This window comes from Carassius gibelio, chromosome A11 (assembly GCF_023724105.1).
Source record: "Carassius gibelio isolate Cgi1373 ecotype wild population from Czech Republic chromosome A11, carGib1.2-hapl.c, whole genome shotgun sequence".
In the NCBI taxonomy this organism is placed as follows: domain Eukaryota; kingdom Metazoa; phylum Chordata; class Actinopteri; order Cypriniformes; family Cyprinidae; genus Carassius; species Carassius gibelio.
The window spans coordinates 17956996-17969478 of record NC_068381.1 but is presented as its reverse complement, the minus strand read 5'-3'; the positions used below and the strand labels follow the sequence as shown (position 1 = coordinate 17969478).

The following is a 12483-nucleotide window of genomic DNA, read 5'->3' as shown; positions in this document are numbered from 1 at the left end:
CACATCCCTCCTTGACGTCTCTACCCTTCTACTACAGATCACTTCATCACAGCCATCCTCCAGATCACTTTACCCAGCACTTCCCGCTCCTCTGCTTGTGCCCCAATAAACTGTCTGTCTGTTATCCTCAGCCCCCTGTGGTATTCCGTAACTGAAGACCGGACCCACGCCGATCGGCACAAGCATGAGCCTCACGGACCCCTTCCAAGACCTGGCCGATGCACTACGTAGGACACTCACCACTCTACCCACAACCCAGACTCCAGCGAGCACTTCCGCCAATGACGCCAGCACTTCCTCACCTGCCATGCATGCCATTCCCATGGCCAGGCCGGCGCCCTACTCTGGTTCGGTGGAAGAGTGCAGTGGTTTTCTTCGTCAATGCTCGCTTGTCCTGCAGATGCAACCGCACTTATACCCAACCGAAAGATCCAAGGTAGAATTCGTAATTTCTCAACTGCAAGGTAAAGCACTTCTGTGGGCAGATTTAATTTGGACTCAGAATAACCCAGTTATCCAGTCTTATGCCAGCTTCATCGACCATTTCCGAGAAGTTTTTGGCAGACCAGGTTGGGACTCGTCAATTGGTGAGAAGCTGTATAACCTGAAACAGGGAAAAATGTCTGTCAATGAATATGCTCTTTAGTTCAGGACTCTAGCGGCCACCTGTGGATGGAACGAACAGGCCTTGCTGTCTACCTACCGTCAGGGATTGGAACCTTGAGTGCAGTTGCATCTGCTGCATACGAGGATACCATCGGGCTTGAACGGTTCATCCAACTTTCCATCCGCTTCGTCACCTGTATGCAGTCGTGCTTAGAAGAGCACTAGGGCCAGGCCAATTCCACCTCGCCACTCTGCCGACCAGAGGCCATCAGCTCCCCAGAATCAGCCAAAGAACTGATGCTAGTCGACTCCTATCGACTCACTACGGCTGAAAGACAAAGACGGCTGGCCCAGAATCTATGCCTCTTCTGTGCATCCCCGGGGCATATCATCTCTTTATGCCCTCTCCGTCCTCCTAGTCCCATGGTGAGTGCCATTCTCCCTTCGAAGTACCAAATGAAACCACTCACCACTGTTGTGACACTTACTGCCGCTGACATCTCTCAACCAGTCTCCACCCTCCTCAATTCTGGGTCAGCCGGCAACTTCATCTCAGGTGCCCTCTGCCGTCAACTCAAACTCACTACTAACTAAAGCCTACCTGGTCCACACAATAACCAGAAGGCCGTTAAATAAAAAATGTGTGCGTCATAGTGTGGGTCCCATTACCCTCCAACCGGACTACTCCACCAAGAGGAGATCCATCAGCTGGTTCTGGAGGAATCCACCGTTGACATCATCCTAGGGCGCCCATGGTTGGAGCAGCATAACCCGGTCATCTCGTGGAAGACGGGCGAAGTCCTGAAGTGGGGCGATTCCTGTTTCCGGAGCTGCATCACCGGTTGTCCTGTCCCAGCCAAACCTTCCCCTGCACCTCTTCCAGTTTATACTACCTCAATTGAGAGCCCAGTGGAAAACCAATCCATCTCCATCCCTACATGCTACGCACCCTTCAGTGACGTCTTCTGCCCCAAACGGGGTTCCAAGCTGTCTCCACACCAGCCGTGGGACTGTGCCATCGATCTGCTGCCGGGTGAACCAGTGCCTAAAGGAAGGATCTACCCCCTTTCAATTCCGGAGGAGAAGGCCACAGAGGAGTACATCAATGAGCCGCTGGCCCAGGGTTACATTCGTCCATCTACTTCCCCTGCTGCTTCGAGTTTCTTCTTCGTCGAAAAGAAGGACAGAGGCTTACGCCCCTGTATTGATTATCGGGCTCTTAACAACATAACCATCAAATTCCGATATCCACTTCCCCTCGTCCCAGCTGCCCTGGAACATCTCCGTGGTGCCACTGTCTTCACCAAGTTGGACCTCCGCAGCACCTACAACCTCATCCGGATATGAGAGAGGGACGAGTGGAAAACTGCCTTCATCACCCCTACTGGCCACTATGAGTACTGCGTGATGCCGTATGGACTTGTTAATGCCCCCTCCGTCTTCCAGGATTTTATCCACGAGGTGCTCCGGGAGTTCCTCCATAATTTCGTCCTCGTCTACATTTACTTGTTTTTTATTTTTTTTAATTGAATGTAATTTATTTTAAAAGCAATCAATTAATGATTCAGTTTGGATCTCCTGGTAATTCTGAAATTCCTCATTGATTGTATATCTCTGTTCTTACTCTCAAACTTGAAGATAATGCACGGCATCATGTATGTGTTTTGGCAGGAAATCTTTTACCCAGACCTCTTTATAAATGATAAGATAGATGGTATCAGACACAAAATCTTCCTTCATGGGTTTTTATTTATTTCCTGATTTTTGTACAGTTCTCTCTCTCTCTCCAGATCTTGATATGTTAATATGTAGACCTTAACATATCATAAAATACCTAAATATAGGGATGTAAATTGATATATTTTATAATTATTATGCAGCTTTTCTGAGCTCATACTAAAATGGATTTGTACTAGTAACACTTCAAGACTATTTATAATTACCTAGAATAGGTAGAAAGTTGTGTAAAAATGAAAGTAACCAGTTACAAGATACTCACTTTATATTAAATGGTCAAATAAATGTAAAATCTACTAATACCTATCATGTAATATAATATTACGTCAAGTTGAAGCAAAGAATGTTTATTGGCTGCAGGGTCACCCAAGCTCCGCCCATTTTCCCTAGCATTAGCCATTAGCCATCAGGGCTTACAGCAGCTGTTCTGGACCTTTTATCCTTCTTAATTTCTGTTTGTGTCACTGTCGTGCTTTTGTGAGAGACTGTGAGATGGTTTTTTTAAATAGCAATAACAATGAGGAACAGGATTTAATGTAAGTCTATTTAAATTATCTGATTTGTCTCATCACATAACACGTCAGGTGTTTTTGTTAGCCGGTAAAGCTCATTAGCCAAATATAAAAACAAACATCAGATACGTCTCTCAAGTCTTCTTTGCGTTCACGGTTTTACATTATTAAAATAACTTATGTATTTGTTTAAAACTGTGTTCGCGGTGTAATGAGTGATTTTAATGTGTAGCTCCTCTGCTAAATGATCATTATGTAACTCACTTACAGTAAGGTTATGATTGAACTACTTAAACTGGAAAAATCTGAGTAAACTGAACACAAACCGTGTTTTAGTAAGTTATTCAGTCTTAAATGTTTCTCATAATTTCTTATTCATTAGTGACCAATGGCAGCTTCTTCACTAAACAATAACAAAGGGGGAAAAATCATACATATATAAGATAATTTGATTTTGCACTCTTAAGGCAAAACTAAAACCTGAATATGTTTTTGCAGAGATAAGCTGTGACCTATTTTCATGGTAAAAGATCTGGCCTGTAGCTGTTGCTATAAATAAGTCATAGGAGTGGGTCTCCACTGAAGAAACTAGTTTCATTACAGCTATCCAGTGTGAAAGACCGCATTAAAATACACTGATGCATTATGGCAAATTAATTTAAGCATGTGCAGGATCTTTAGCTGTTTTGCACATATGCATATGTTTTAAATTTTTCTTATTGATACCAATATCCCAATTTACTACTTGTAGCCACATTCAGAATTGTATATAATGAACAAACTGGGCAAAATAGGTTCTTTGTGAGATAAAGAATGGTTCAGTGAAAACAAGACGCATCTGATACCTGTTTGTCTTGCAGCCTGAATGAGCCACGCTGCTCGTCTCTACCCAGCTCTCCTGCAAAACGTGCTTCTCCAGCCAAAAAGAAGCAGTTTTTTATTAACCAGGCCATTCGTAACTCTGACCTCACTCCCAGAGCCAAGGGCAAGAAGAGTCTGAGACGACAGGAAAACAGTAAGAATCTTTTGCCCTCGCACAAAACTCCAGAACGAGCTGATTTCTGTTGCAATATGTAGATTTTTTATTTTTTTATTTTACAGAACAAATTCTGGTAAATGTAGATAAATGCAGAGAAAATGTGACTACACCTTGTCGTAGTTTAATCAGTAGGGTGTGGTGCTAGCAGCGCCAACGTCATGGGTTTGTTTCCCAGGGAATGCATGAGGTATATATTTATATATGTGTGTGTGTGTGTGTGTGTGTGTATATATCTTGAATGCAGTGTAAGTTGCATTGGATAAAAGCAATCTGCCAAATGCATAAAAAAAAACTCTTTGCCTGGCTCGGGAAAAAAAAAGAGTTTTAGCTATGTTTTTCTAATATTTAATATTAACAACTCTGCTTCGGTGAAGCTCGTTTTCTGGACAATCTTTTGGAACGGGACGAGTGCTCTAACGAGGATGGTGAAGGGCATGAAACAGCCTTGCCCACCATCTTCACTGAAGCCTGCACCAATGGAAACTATGTGGAGGTAAAGCAGGTTTCTTTAACTGCTGTGATTTAAGGAATGTTTTGACTTGTTATCTCTCTCTCACGTCTCTCAGTACTGGAGTGATTTTATGAATCGTTCTGGGGAGGAGCAAGAGCGACTGTTGGCTCTGCTGGAGGAGGAGGCCCAGAGGACTCACTCAGACAAGAGCCATGAAGACCAAAGAGAAGGTCTGACAGCATTTCTTCACACAAACCCAGTTTACACCTAATAGGAAAGACAGTTGCTCATCAGTTACAACTTTTGTTTAGCACAAATGAAGATATTTTTTATATCCTCTCATCATTTTTGTCCATCCTTTGAAAGTCCATGCAACCAAAATCTTCACACATTAAAATCGTAAAAGTAATCCATATGAAATTGACAGTCACAAAATCACTCTATATGATGAACAGCTTTAATTAAGGCTTCACCTATAACTAGGGATGGGAACTCTAGCAACTGTATTAATGTTCTTAAGTCAAGAGCAGTGAGTTATTTTTCTCTTTTCTCTTTAAAATTGTATCATAATTTACTCGCTCTCAAGTTGTTTTAAACCTGAACCTGAAGTTTCTTCTGTTGAGCATAAAAAGCTATTTTGAGAATGTGGGAAACTAAACAGTTGCTGGTCCCAAGTGACTTTCATATTTTTGTGTGTGTGTGTGTGTCTGTGTGTTCACCTGCTCCGGGTGTGTGTTCACGGTGTGTTCACTTCTTACTGCTGTGTGTGTGTGTGTGTGTTCACTGCTCCGGGTGTGTGTTCACGGTGTGTTCACTTCTTACTGCTGTGTGTGTGTGTGTGTGTGTGTGTGTGTTCACTGCTCCGGGTGTGTGTTCATGGTGTGTTCACTTCTTACTGCTGTGTGTGTGTGTTCACGGTGTGTTCACTTCTCTGGGTTAAATGCAGAGCACCAATTCTGAATATGGGTTACCATACTTGGCAAATGTCACGACTTTCACTTTTTATCGGTACTCCGGTATCGACCCAATTACGGTCCAAAAAAATAAAAATACTGGTTCTCGGTTCTCATCCCTATTTATAACATTGACCTGGCATACAGTGACATGTTTGGGAAATGTGCAGAATCTGTGAAAATGGAACACAATGCATTAAGAGCCGGGGGGTGAAAACCTTTTGAATTTGAAGATCAAGGTAAATTTTTCTTAAAGGGGTCATATGATGCGATTAAAATTTTCCTTTCTCTTTGGAGTGTTACAAGCTCATAGTGCATGAAGAAGATCTGTAAACTCGCAGAGACTAAAGTCTCAAATCCAAAGAGATATTCTTTATCAAAGTTAAGACTCTGAATGAGCTGTTTTAGGGGGGCATGGCAAACACGCCCCCACATGTCTACATCATGATGTGGAAATATGTGCGTAATGCCGCCCAAATGTTCAGCAAAGAAAGAAGACGTGATTTCAGTAACCGCAGTTAGTGTTGAAGCAGTCATGTCAGGGAGATGCTTTGTGTATCTAAAATGACGACTGTTTCGTGAACCCAGGAGAGGAGCTCATTCTGACTTTGCTGTGACAATCTGGCACTTGTTGAATCAGCTAATGTTAGTATGTAGTTAGTATGTCGTTTAGTTTAGTTTAGCGCGAACGTGTGTGTGTGGTTAGAGAGAGAGAGAGAGAGAGACAGGGGGTGCTTCTCAATTCTTATTTGTGCATCCTTGTTTCCTTTCCTCGCTTTCTTTCCTCTCTTCCTTTCCTCGTGTCTTAGCTCCACCTCTTCAGGATGCAAGGAAAAGACGTGAGGATGGAGGACTTGAATCAAGTGAAATGATTTATCCTCACTCCCTTCAGCGTTACTTAAGTGTCATCAACTGTGATTAAAGGGATCTGCCCTTATGTTGTTAAAGTTTGTTAATTAAGACATTCATAATAAATATTAATAAAGCAAGATGCCCTGTTTTAAATATATGACCTGCATGGTTTATTTGAAGTAAAAAGGAAAAATAAAAATAAAAATTAATACAACAGATGTGAAGGGGGAGGAGAATTTATATGTGCGTCACGTTAAGTCGATAAAAGACTTCTGCATAGGATACACATATTTATCCTCGCTCATCGCTCCTCATGAAGCCTCCTCGATCCTCGCCTCCTCGTGGTGCAATTAGAGAATTGAGATGTCCTTTAAGATGGCTGTGCTCGATTCGGTTTTATGGGTCATAGGATGGAGGACGAAGGAGCAAGGGGACGAGGAGGGATATTGAGAAGCACCCAGGGTCACACAGTGAAGTCAGCTGTCTTAACCGTCCGTGTCTTGTGTACTGCAAACACATACGAGCTTCATCACTGTCTGTCACATGACTGCTTCTCATTAGGGCTTGAACTGATGGTAAATTTAAGGCCATTATTAACTATCTTTACATCTATTTTGAAAGATGAAGCTCGTGATTATGGAAAGGGGCATTACATTTCCGACGAGTGCTTGCGGTGTTCAGCCAATCACAATGCACTGGGTCAGTTGGCCAATCAGAGCAGACTGCTCTCGTCAGAAGGAGGGACTTAGAAGAAAATGACATGTTTGAGAGAGGCTCCACATAGAGGACCTACAATAATGTACAGTAATAGAAAAATAAGTTTTCTGAACATTAAACATCTCAACATATTTTGTTACACCAAATAAACAAAATATTGATCTTTAAAAAAGCGTCATATGACCTCTTTAATCTGTTTTCTATGAAACATGCAAGTATCTTCTGATGCTTCCAAAGGGCAGTAAGTGGGAAAAAATTATATTTCAACAAAATAAGAAGAAATTTTTTTTTTTTTTTACGTTTTCACCCCGTCTCTTAAATCGTCTTGTTTCCTTCTGGAGCATTAGTGAATGTTTAAACCTTTTTTAATAGTTGTGTTTGAGTCCCGCAATTGTCCTCAGTGTGAAAAGATGAATCTCAAAATCATACAGTCACGGCTGGAAAGGGTTCAAATATGCAAACGATGCTGGAAAGCTGAAGAATCTGCAGGACATGGAGGAAGTGACATACAGCCAAGTATGGTGAACCATACTCCGAATTCATGCTCTGCATTTAACTCATCCAAAGTCCACACACACAGCAGTGAACACACACAAACATCAGTGAACACACACACACCCGGAGCAGATGTGTGCTGCAGTTAGGGGTTTGGCACTGTGTTTAAGAGCACCTCAGTCAGAGCTGAGAACAAAGCTCATTTAACTGTTCAGAGCCATGGACTCATGAACAACCATCTCAAAACAATAAGTTCCCAAACTTTGAATGAGGTTATTTTAATAATTTCAGCTATTTTTTTCTATTTTATTTTTCTAAATATAAACAGATTTTATGTTAAAATATCTTACTCAGGACAGTACTAAATAAAAAATAACATGAATTTTTTTTTTTGCACGATCTCTCTTATTTTGTTAAAATTATTAACATTTTCACAGACTCTGAAAGGGGTTCCCAAACGTTTGCATGCCACTGTACATCTAGCACATAAGTTATGGTTTAAGTTAAGCTTGTTTGACCTTCAAGAAACCTAAATAAAAATTGGAAATAAAATGTTATCATATTTTTAATGTGTATATTAATGTGTCAGGACGCTCATCCAAACAGAGCAATGTTTTGCTTGTGCCACAGTTTTGGTCTCTGTCAATATAAAAAATTGCACACTTCATTTTTATTAATTCAATGAAGCGCGGATTATTGTATATTTAATTATAGTGAAATGTATTTTCCTTTCTTTTGAGCAGTAAATCCTGTCTTCAGCGCTCAGGAATGTTTTCAGAGAATTGATCGGCGGCTGCGTGTGACTCTGAGACGCAGACAGATTCCCATGGTGACTCTCTTTGTCATTTGCTTGATCTTTTATTTCCCCATATCATTTTTTCCTGTCCTGTCATTCTTTTTTTCTGTCTGATATCTGTTCTGCTGCTTCCTCTGTTTAAGGGAGTGTTGGAGGGTCTGGAGTCCGATCTGCTGGGATTCTTCATGGCTCATCCACACTCAATTTACATAACCAAACTCAGCAGCAGGTGCACAGACTACCACACTTAATGCATCTTTCACTTCCACAGACTAATTCAGACCACTGCTAACTAGTAATACATGCATGCTTGAGATTTAGTTTCAGAAATCATCATGTTAGGGTATGAATAGGGTGCCACGGTTTGATCTGGATGTATCTGTGTTTCTTCAGTTATGAGCGACTGCTGCTTCATGCTGTCTGTCAGTACATGGCTCTGACCTCTGCTAGTGAGTCAAGTTTTACATTATTCAAACATTGGACATTTATGGTTGCTTTCTTATGAGGCTAGTGTGAATTTTGATTTGTTAAGGTTCCTAATTAAGTTTATATCAATTATACACATTAAACCTGTTGTGCTTCACTTATAATTGGATAACCTTCAGTACTCTTCTCTCATTGATGTTACACTTCATGCCACTAATACTGGACCAGATTTTTGGAGGAGGACATTACAAAATCAAAATGCTGGTTTTAATCTTGTGCTTTAATTTTCAGTATTATCAAAAAAAAAAAAAAAACATTTTAACATCCTGTCTGAACACATTAACACTGCTTACAAATTTAAATGGCCCCTCAAATATTGTGATACTGTGATATTTAATTCGACATTTTAATAAATCCTGGTCCTGCCATTTAGATGTGAGCAACAGAGTTTTCCCACACAGTAATTTCTACCATTGTTTATTATAGTTAACTAAAAGTAAAAAAAAAGAGGGGAAAAAATTCTATATATATTTATATATAAAATATTTTTTTTACTTTTAGTTAACTAAAATAAATGTATATAAATATATCAATAAATCTTAAACTAATTTTTATATCAGTTACTTGCCAAAGCAACATTTCTTATCTTTTGCTTGTTGTACTGAAATAACTACAACTAAAATAAAAATAAATAAATATGCACATGCATACATAAAAATGATATAGATTAAAAAAAAAACATATATAATGACAAAAAACCAGCTATACTAAAATAACTGATTTCTACAACAGTAGTAATGACAGTTTTGTGTGAGCCAGAGTGTGTGATCTTCTGCAGGCTCTGACTGTGATGGTGCTCGACAGACAGAGGTGGTCAACAAACAGGAAGAGTTCCTCCCTCCTCAGCCTCTGCTCTCTGCCTACCTGGAGAAGCTGAGCTAAACAACCAGTGCCACTGATGTTCATCCAGCCAGATCCGGCACCGCTGCCCTTAAAAATAAAGCTTGGCCTTGACCTGGCCTGCATGAACTGTGCACATGGCATTATGTCATAGGTCCTTGCCTACAGGCCTTGCCCTTTTAGAGAGACTGGGCTAACTTATTGTACTCTTTCGCTGTCTCTTTCATTCAGTTTTTAAATGCATTCTGGAGCATGTATTAGTAGATGTTGTTACTACAACTGTCTTTATAAATTATTATTTTTTCCCATGTTGCAGAACGAATGTTTACATTTACTGTCATGGAATCCTTGTATGTAATAAGAAACAAAATTGTGTGTCCTCGAGACAAGGCAGAAAATGATTTGTTGATTACTGTTTTTGATGTTCACAATCTTATCAGGAAAATGAATTGAAATGGGTTTAGATATTCGTGTCCATCTCCAATGTTATACAAGCCACATGTAATCACTGTCAAAAAATGTACAACTCAGGCTCCTACTAAAGGATGACATCATATAAGTCAGCACATGTATCACAAATATCATGATAGTTACGCAGTTATTGATCATTTATACTTGTGAATCCTGTTTATTCTTACTGCACAATTTTTTACAGTTCACATGCATTTGAATATGTGCAGACTTGTAATATCGCTAATTTACTTCCGCCAATCCTGCCTGACAACTAGAGTGATCAGTTGACCTTTTATATCCAGCATTCTGTAACTTGAATTTGAGTACAACAGTGCTTGTCATATTTGTTAATCTGCTGTGATCAGGTCACACACTTATTTTTTCCATAAAGGATCTGCCAACATGCACTATGCCTTACCTGTACGCAGCTTATTTGTCAGTTATGCATTTTTGTATTTATACACTAAGCCAAGGTTATGGTTTACAAAGTAAAAAAATATTTTAACTTGAGCAGTTATTATTTTGGTGTTTAGAACCAAAGTGTGTGTGTGTGTGTGTGTGTGTGTGTGTCTACAGTGCTGATTCTCAGGCATCAACCATCATGAATGTGGACTTTAAACATTGACTTTACTCATAGAATCACCTGAAAACCAGGTGTTTTTTGGAATAATATTTATACTAGTGTTAAAATATTTGAGTTCATTGCTATTTATAGTGTGGTGGTAGAACATGAATACATAGCAGCACTCAATTGTATGTAGTTTTGTTTCTGTGGTGAGTATCTGTACCTAAGACAATTAAAATATTACGTTTTTAACTGAAATCATGCTGTGTTATTATTTTAGGGATCCGATGCAACATTACAAATAAGGTTTAAAGGTTTGGTTAAAACTTGGTTCCCTTTTTGCCTCTGGATTCACCTCAAATTTTTCATTTTGTCTTCACTTACTTCCAATCGTTCCAATCCTGTCTGAATTTATGACCCTGATGAATTTAAAGGGGTTATATGATGTGATCCTTTTTTTTTTTCGTTCTCTTTGGAGTGTTACAAGCTGTTTGTGAAGTTGCAAAGACTAAAGTATCAAATCCAAAGAGATATTTTCTACTAAAGTTTAGACTCGCCCACGCCCTCCTAAAACACCTCGTTTAAACACTCCCCCACTTGTCTACCTCACTGTGTGGGTAGATTTACATAACATCCCCCAAATTTTCAAGAAAAGTTGGCATAACTTTTTTTCTTGCTGTAGTTGCTGTCGGCGCCCAGTCATGGAGACATTGTGTGTTTCACTGCGAAAGCAAAACTACTTTGTTTGGCCTTCCTAAAGAAGACACAACTAGAAATCCTAGTACAGTAGTAAAAAAAGGGTTTTATTGGTTTTATAATCACCACATTGAACAATGAACCACAAACTAAGCACTGGTTTCAAATAAGTTAAAATACCTTATTTATTTGGACTACAATGGCTATATCCATCTTACTCCTTTTTTTGAAAGAGATGGCTCGCATCGCCATCGAGTCCAAACATAATCCCAGATACAGTATGTTATAGTCTGACTCTGTAAAAACGCGCTCTTCTGGATATTCACACGCAGTCCCAGCGTATCCAAATTAGTGAAGTAGTGGCTGTAAAACCCTCTTTCCTGCTCGCTCAGAGGGACACGCTCTATCACTTCTTTCTCAAGCAGACTGAGAACTTCCTGTCTCAGAATGGGAAAGTTTTGGGGCAAAGTCAGTGACGGGACCACACCACTGAAGCGGGGATGTCTGCTTTTGAACTAAAGAGAATATCTATGCTGAATTATTCCCAGTATCCACCGTGAAATGCCCAGAATAACCCTCCACGCATCCAGGAACTGACACAGCGGACGAGTTAGCTCTACGGCCACCGTAGCCACTGATGGCATGTTTTGACTGGAGCCTCAGTAGCGGCGAGGGCTACTCCTCTTACCCTGATGTTTTCTTCCAGGACCTGACCACTGCTTGTTTCGGCTGAAACGAGAGTACGGTTCGGGGCAGGGCGCCACGGCGGGCTGTCTAGCTGGTCCCTGAGCCTGGTGAGGTGCCAAAGGAGAGCGGGACCTCGTAGACGACAGATGGAGTGAGTGATGGGGCATCACGTGGCTCATCGCCTTGGCGCACTTCTGACTCCATGGTGACTGACTCCAATGATGTCACCTAAGAGGCCGAAGGGAGTGACTGGAGTGTTTAAGAGAATCTTGCAGTCAGCATCCTTCAGGTCAGCTAGGGTAAGCCACAGGTGCCTTTTATGGATGACCATGAACCCCATGGAACGGCCAATGGCTTGAGCAGAGTGTTTAGTAGCCATCAGTGTGAGATCAGTTGCCGCGCGCACAGATTCCTGATGATGTCAGCGCCAACTGCGTCACCTTCGAGGGACTGAAGCAGTTTTGCCTGGAACACCTGGAGTATAGTCTTGGCATGAAGAGCAGAAACTGCCTACCCTGCAGCAGAATAGGCTTTGTACATTAAGGGGGGCCATGAACTTGCACGGCTTGGAAGGCAGGCTGTGGTCTAAACCCCATGC

The 12483-nt window shown here is 40.8% G+C and overlaps 1 protein-coding gene across 1 annotated transcript; it reads left to right on the top strand.

Moving 5' to 3' along the window:
* The first annotated feature begins 2729 nt into the window (after nucleotides 1-2729).
* Nucleotides 2730-10760, top strand: LOC128022569 (R3H domain-containing protein 4-like). The gene is made up of 8 exons (XM_052610261.1): nucleotides 2730-2879; nucleotides 3716-3870; nucleotides 4269-4387; nucleotides 4461-4575; nucleotides 8106-8191; nucleotides 8302-8387; nucleotides 8552-8607; nucleotides 9423-10760. Exons 1-8 carry the CDS (start codon nucleotides 2836-2838, stop codon nucleotides 9524-9526), a joined length of 765 nt encoding a protein of 254 aa, XP_052466221.1. The 5' UTR covers nucleotides 2730-2835; the 3' UTR covers nucleotides 9527-10760.
* Nucleotides 10761-12483: the final 1723 nt, after the last annotated feature.

What these genes read in the sequence shown, in the direction of transcription:
- LOC128022569 (XM_052610261.1), top strand. Translation starts at nt 2,836, where the DNA reads ATGGTTTTTTTAAATAGCAATAACAATGAGGAACAGGATTTAAT. An exon ending in CCAATGGAAACTATGTGGAG is followed by an intron (nt 4,388 to 4,460) that starts GTAAAGCAGGTT and finishes CACGTCTCTCAG; the next exon opens with TACTGGAGTGATTTTATGAA. An exon ending in GACGCAGACAGATTCCCATG is followed by an intron (nt 8,192 to 8,301) that starts GTGACTCTCTTT and finishes CCTCTGTTTAAG; the next exon opens with GGAGTGTTGGAGGGTCTGGA.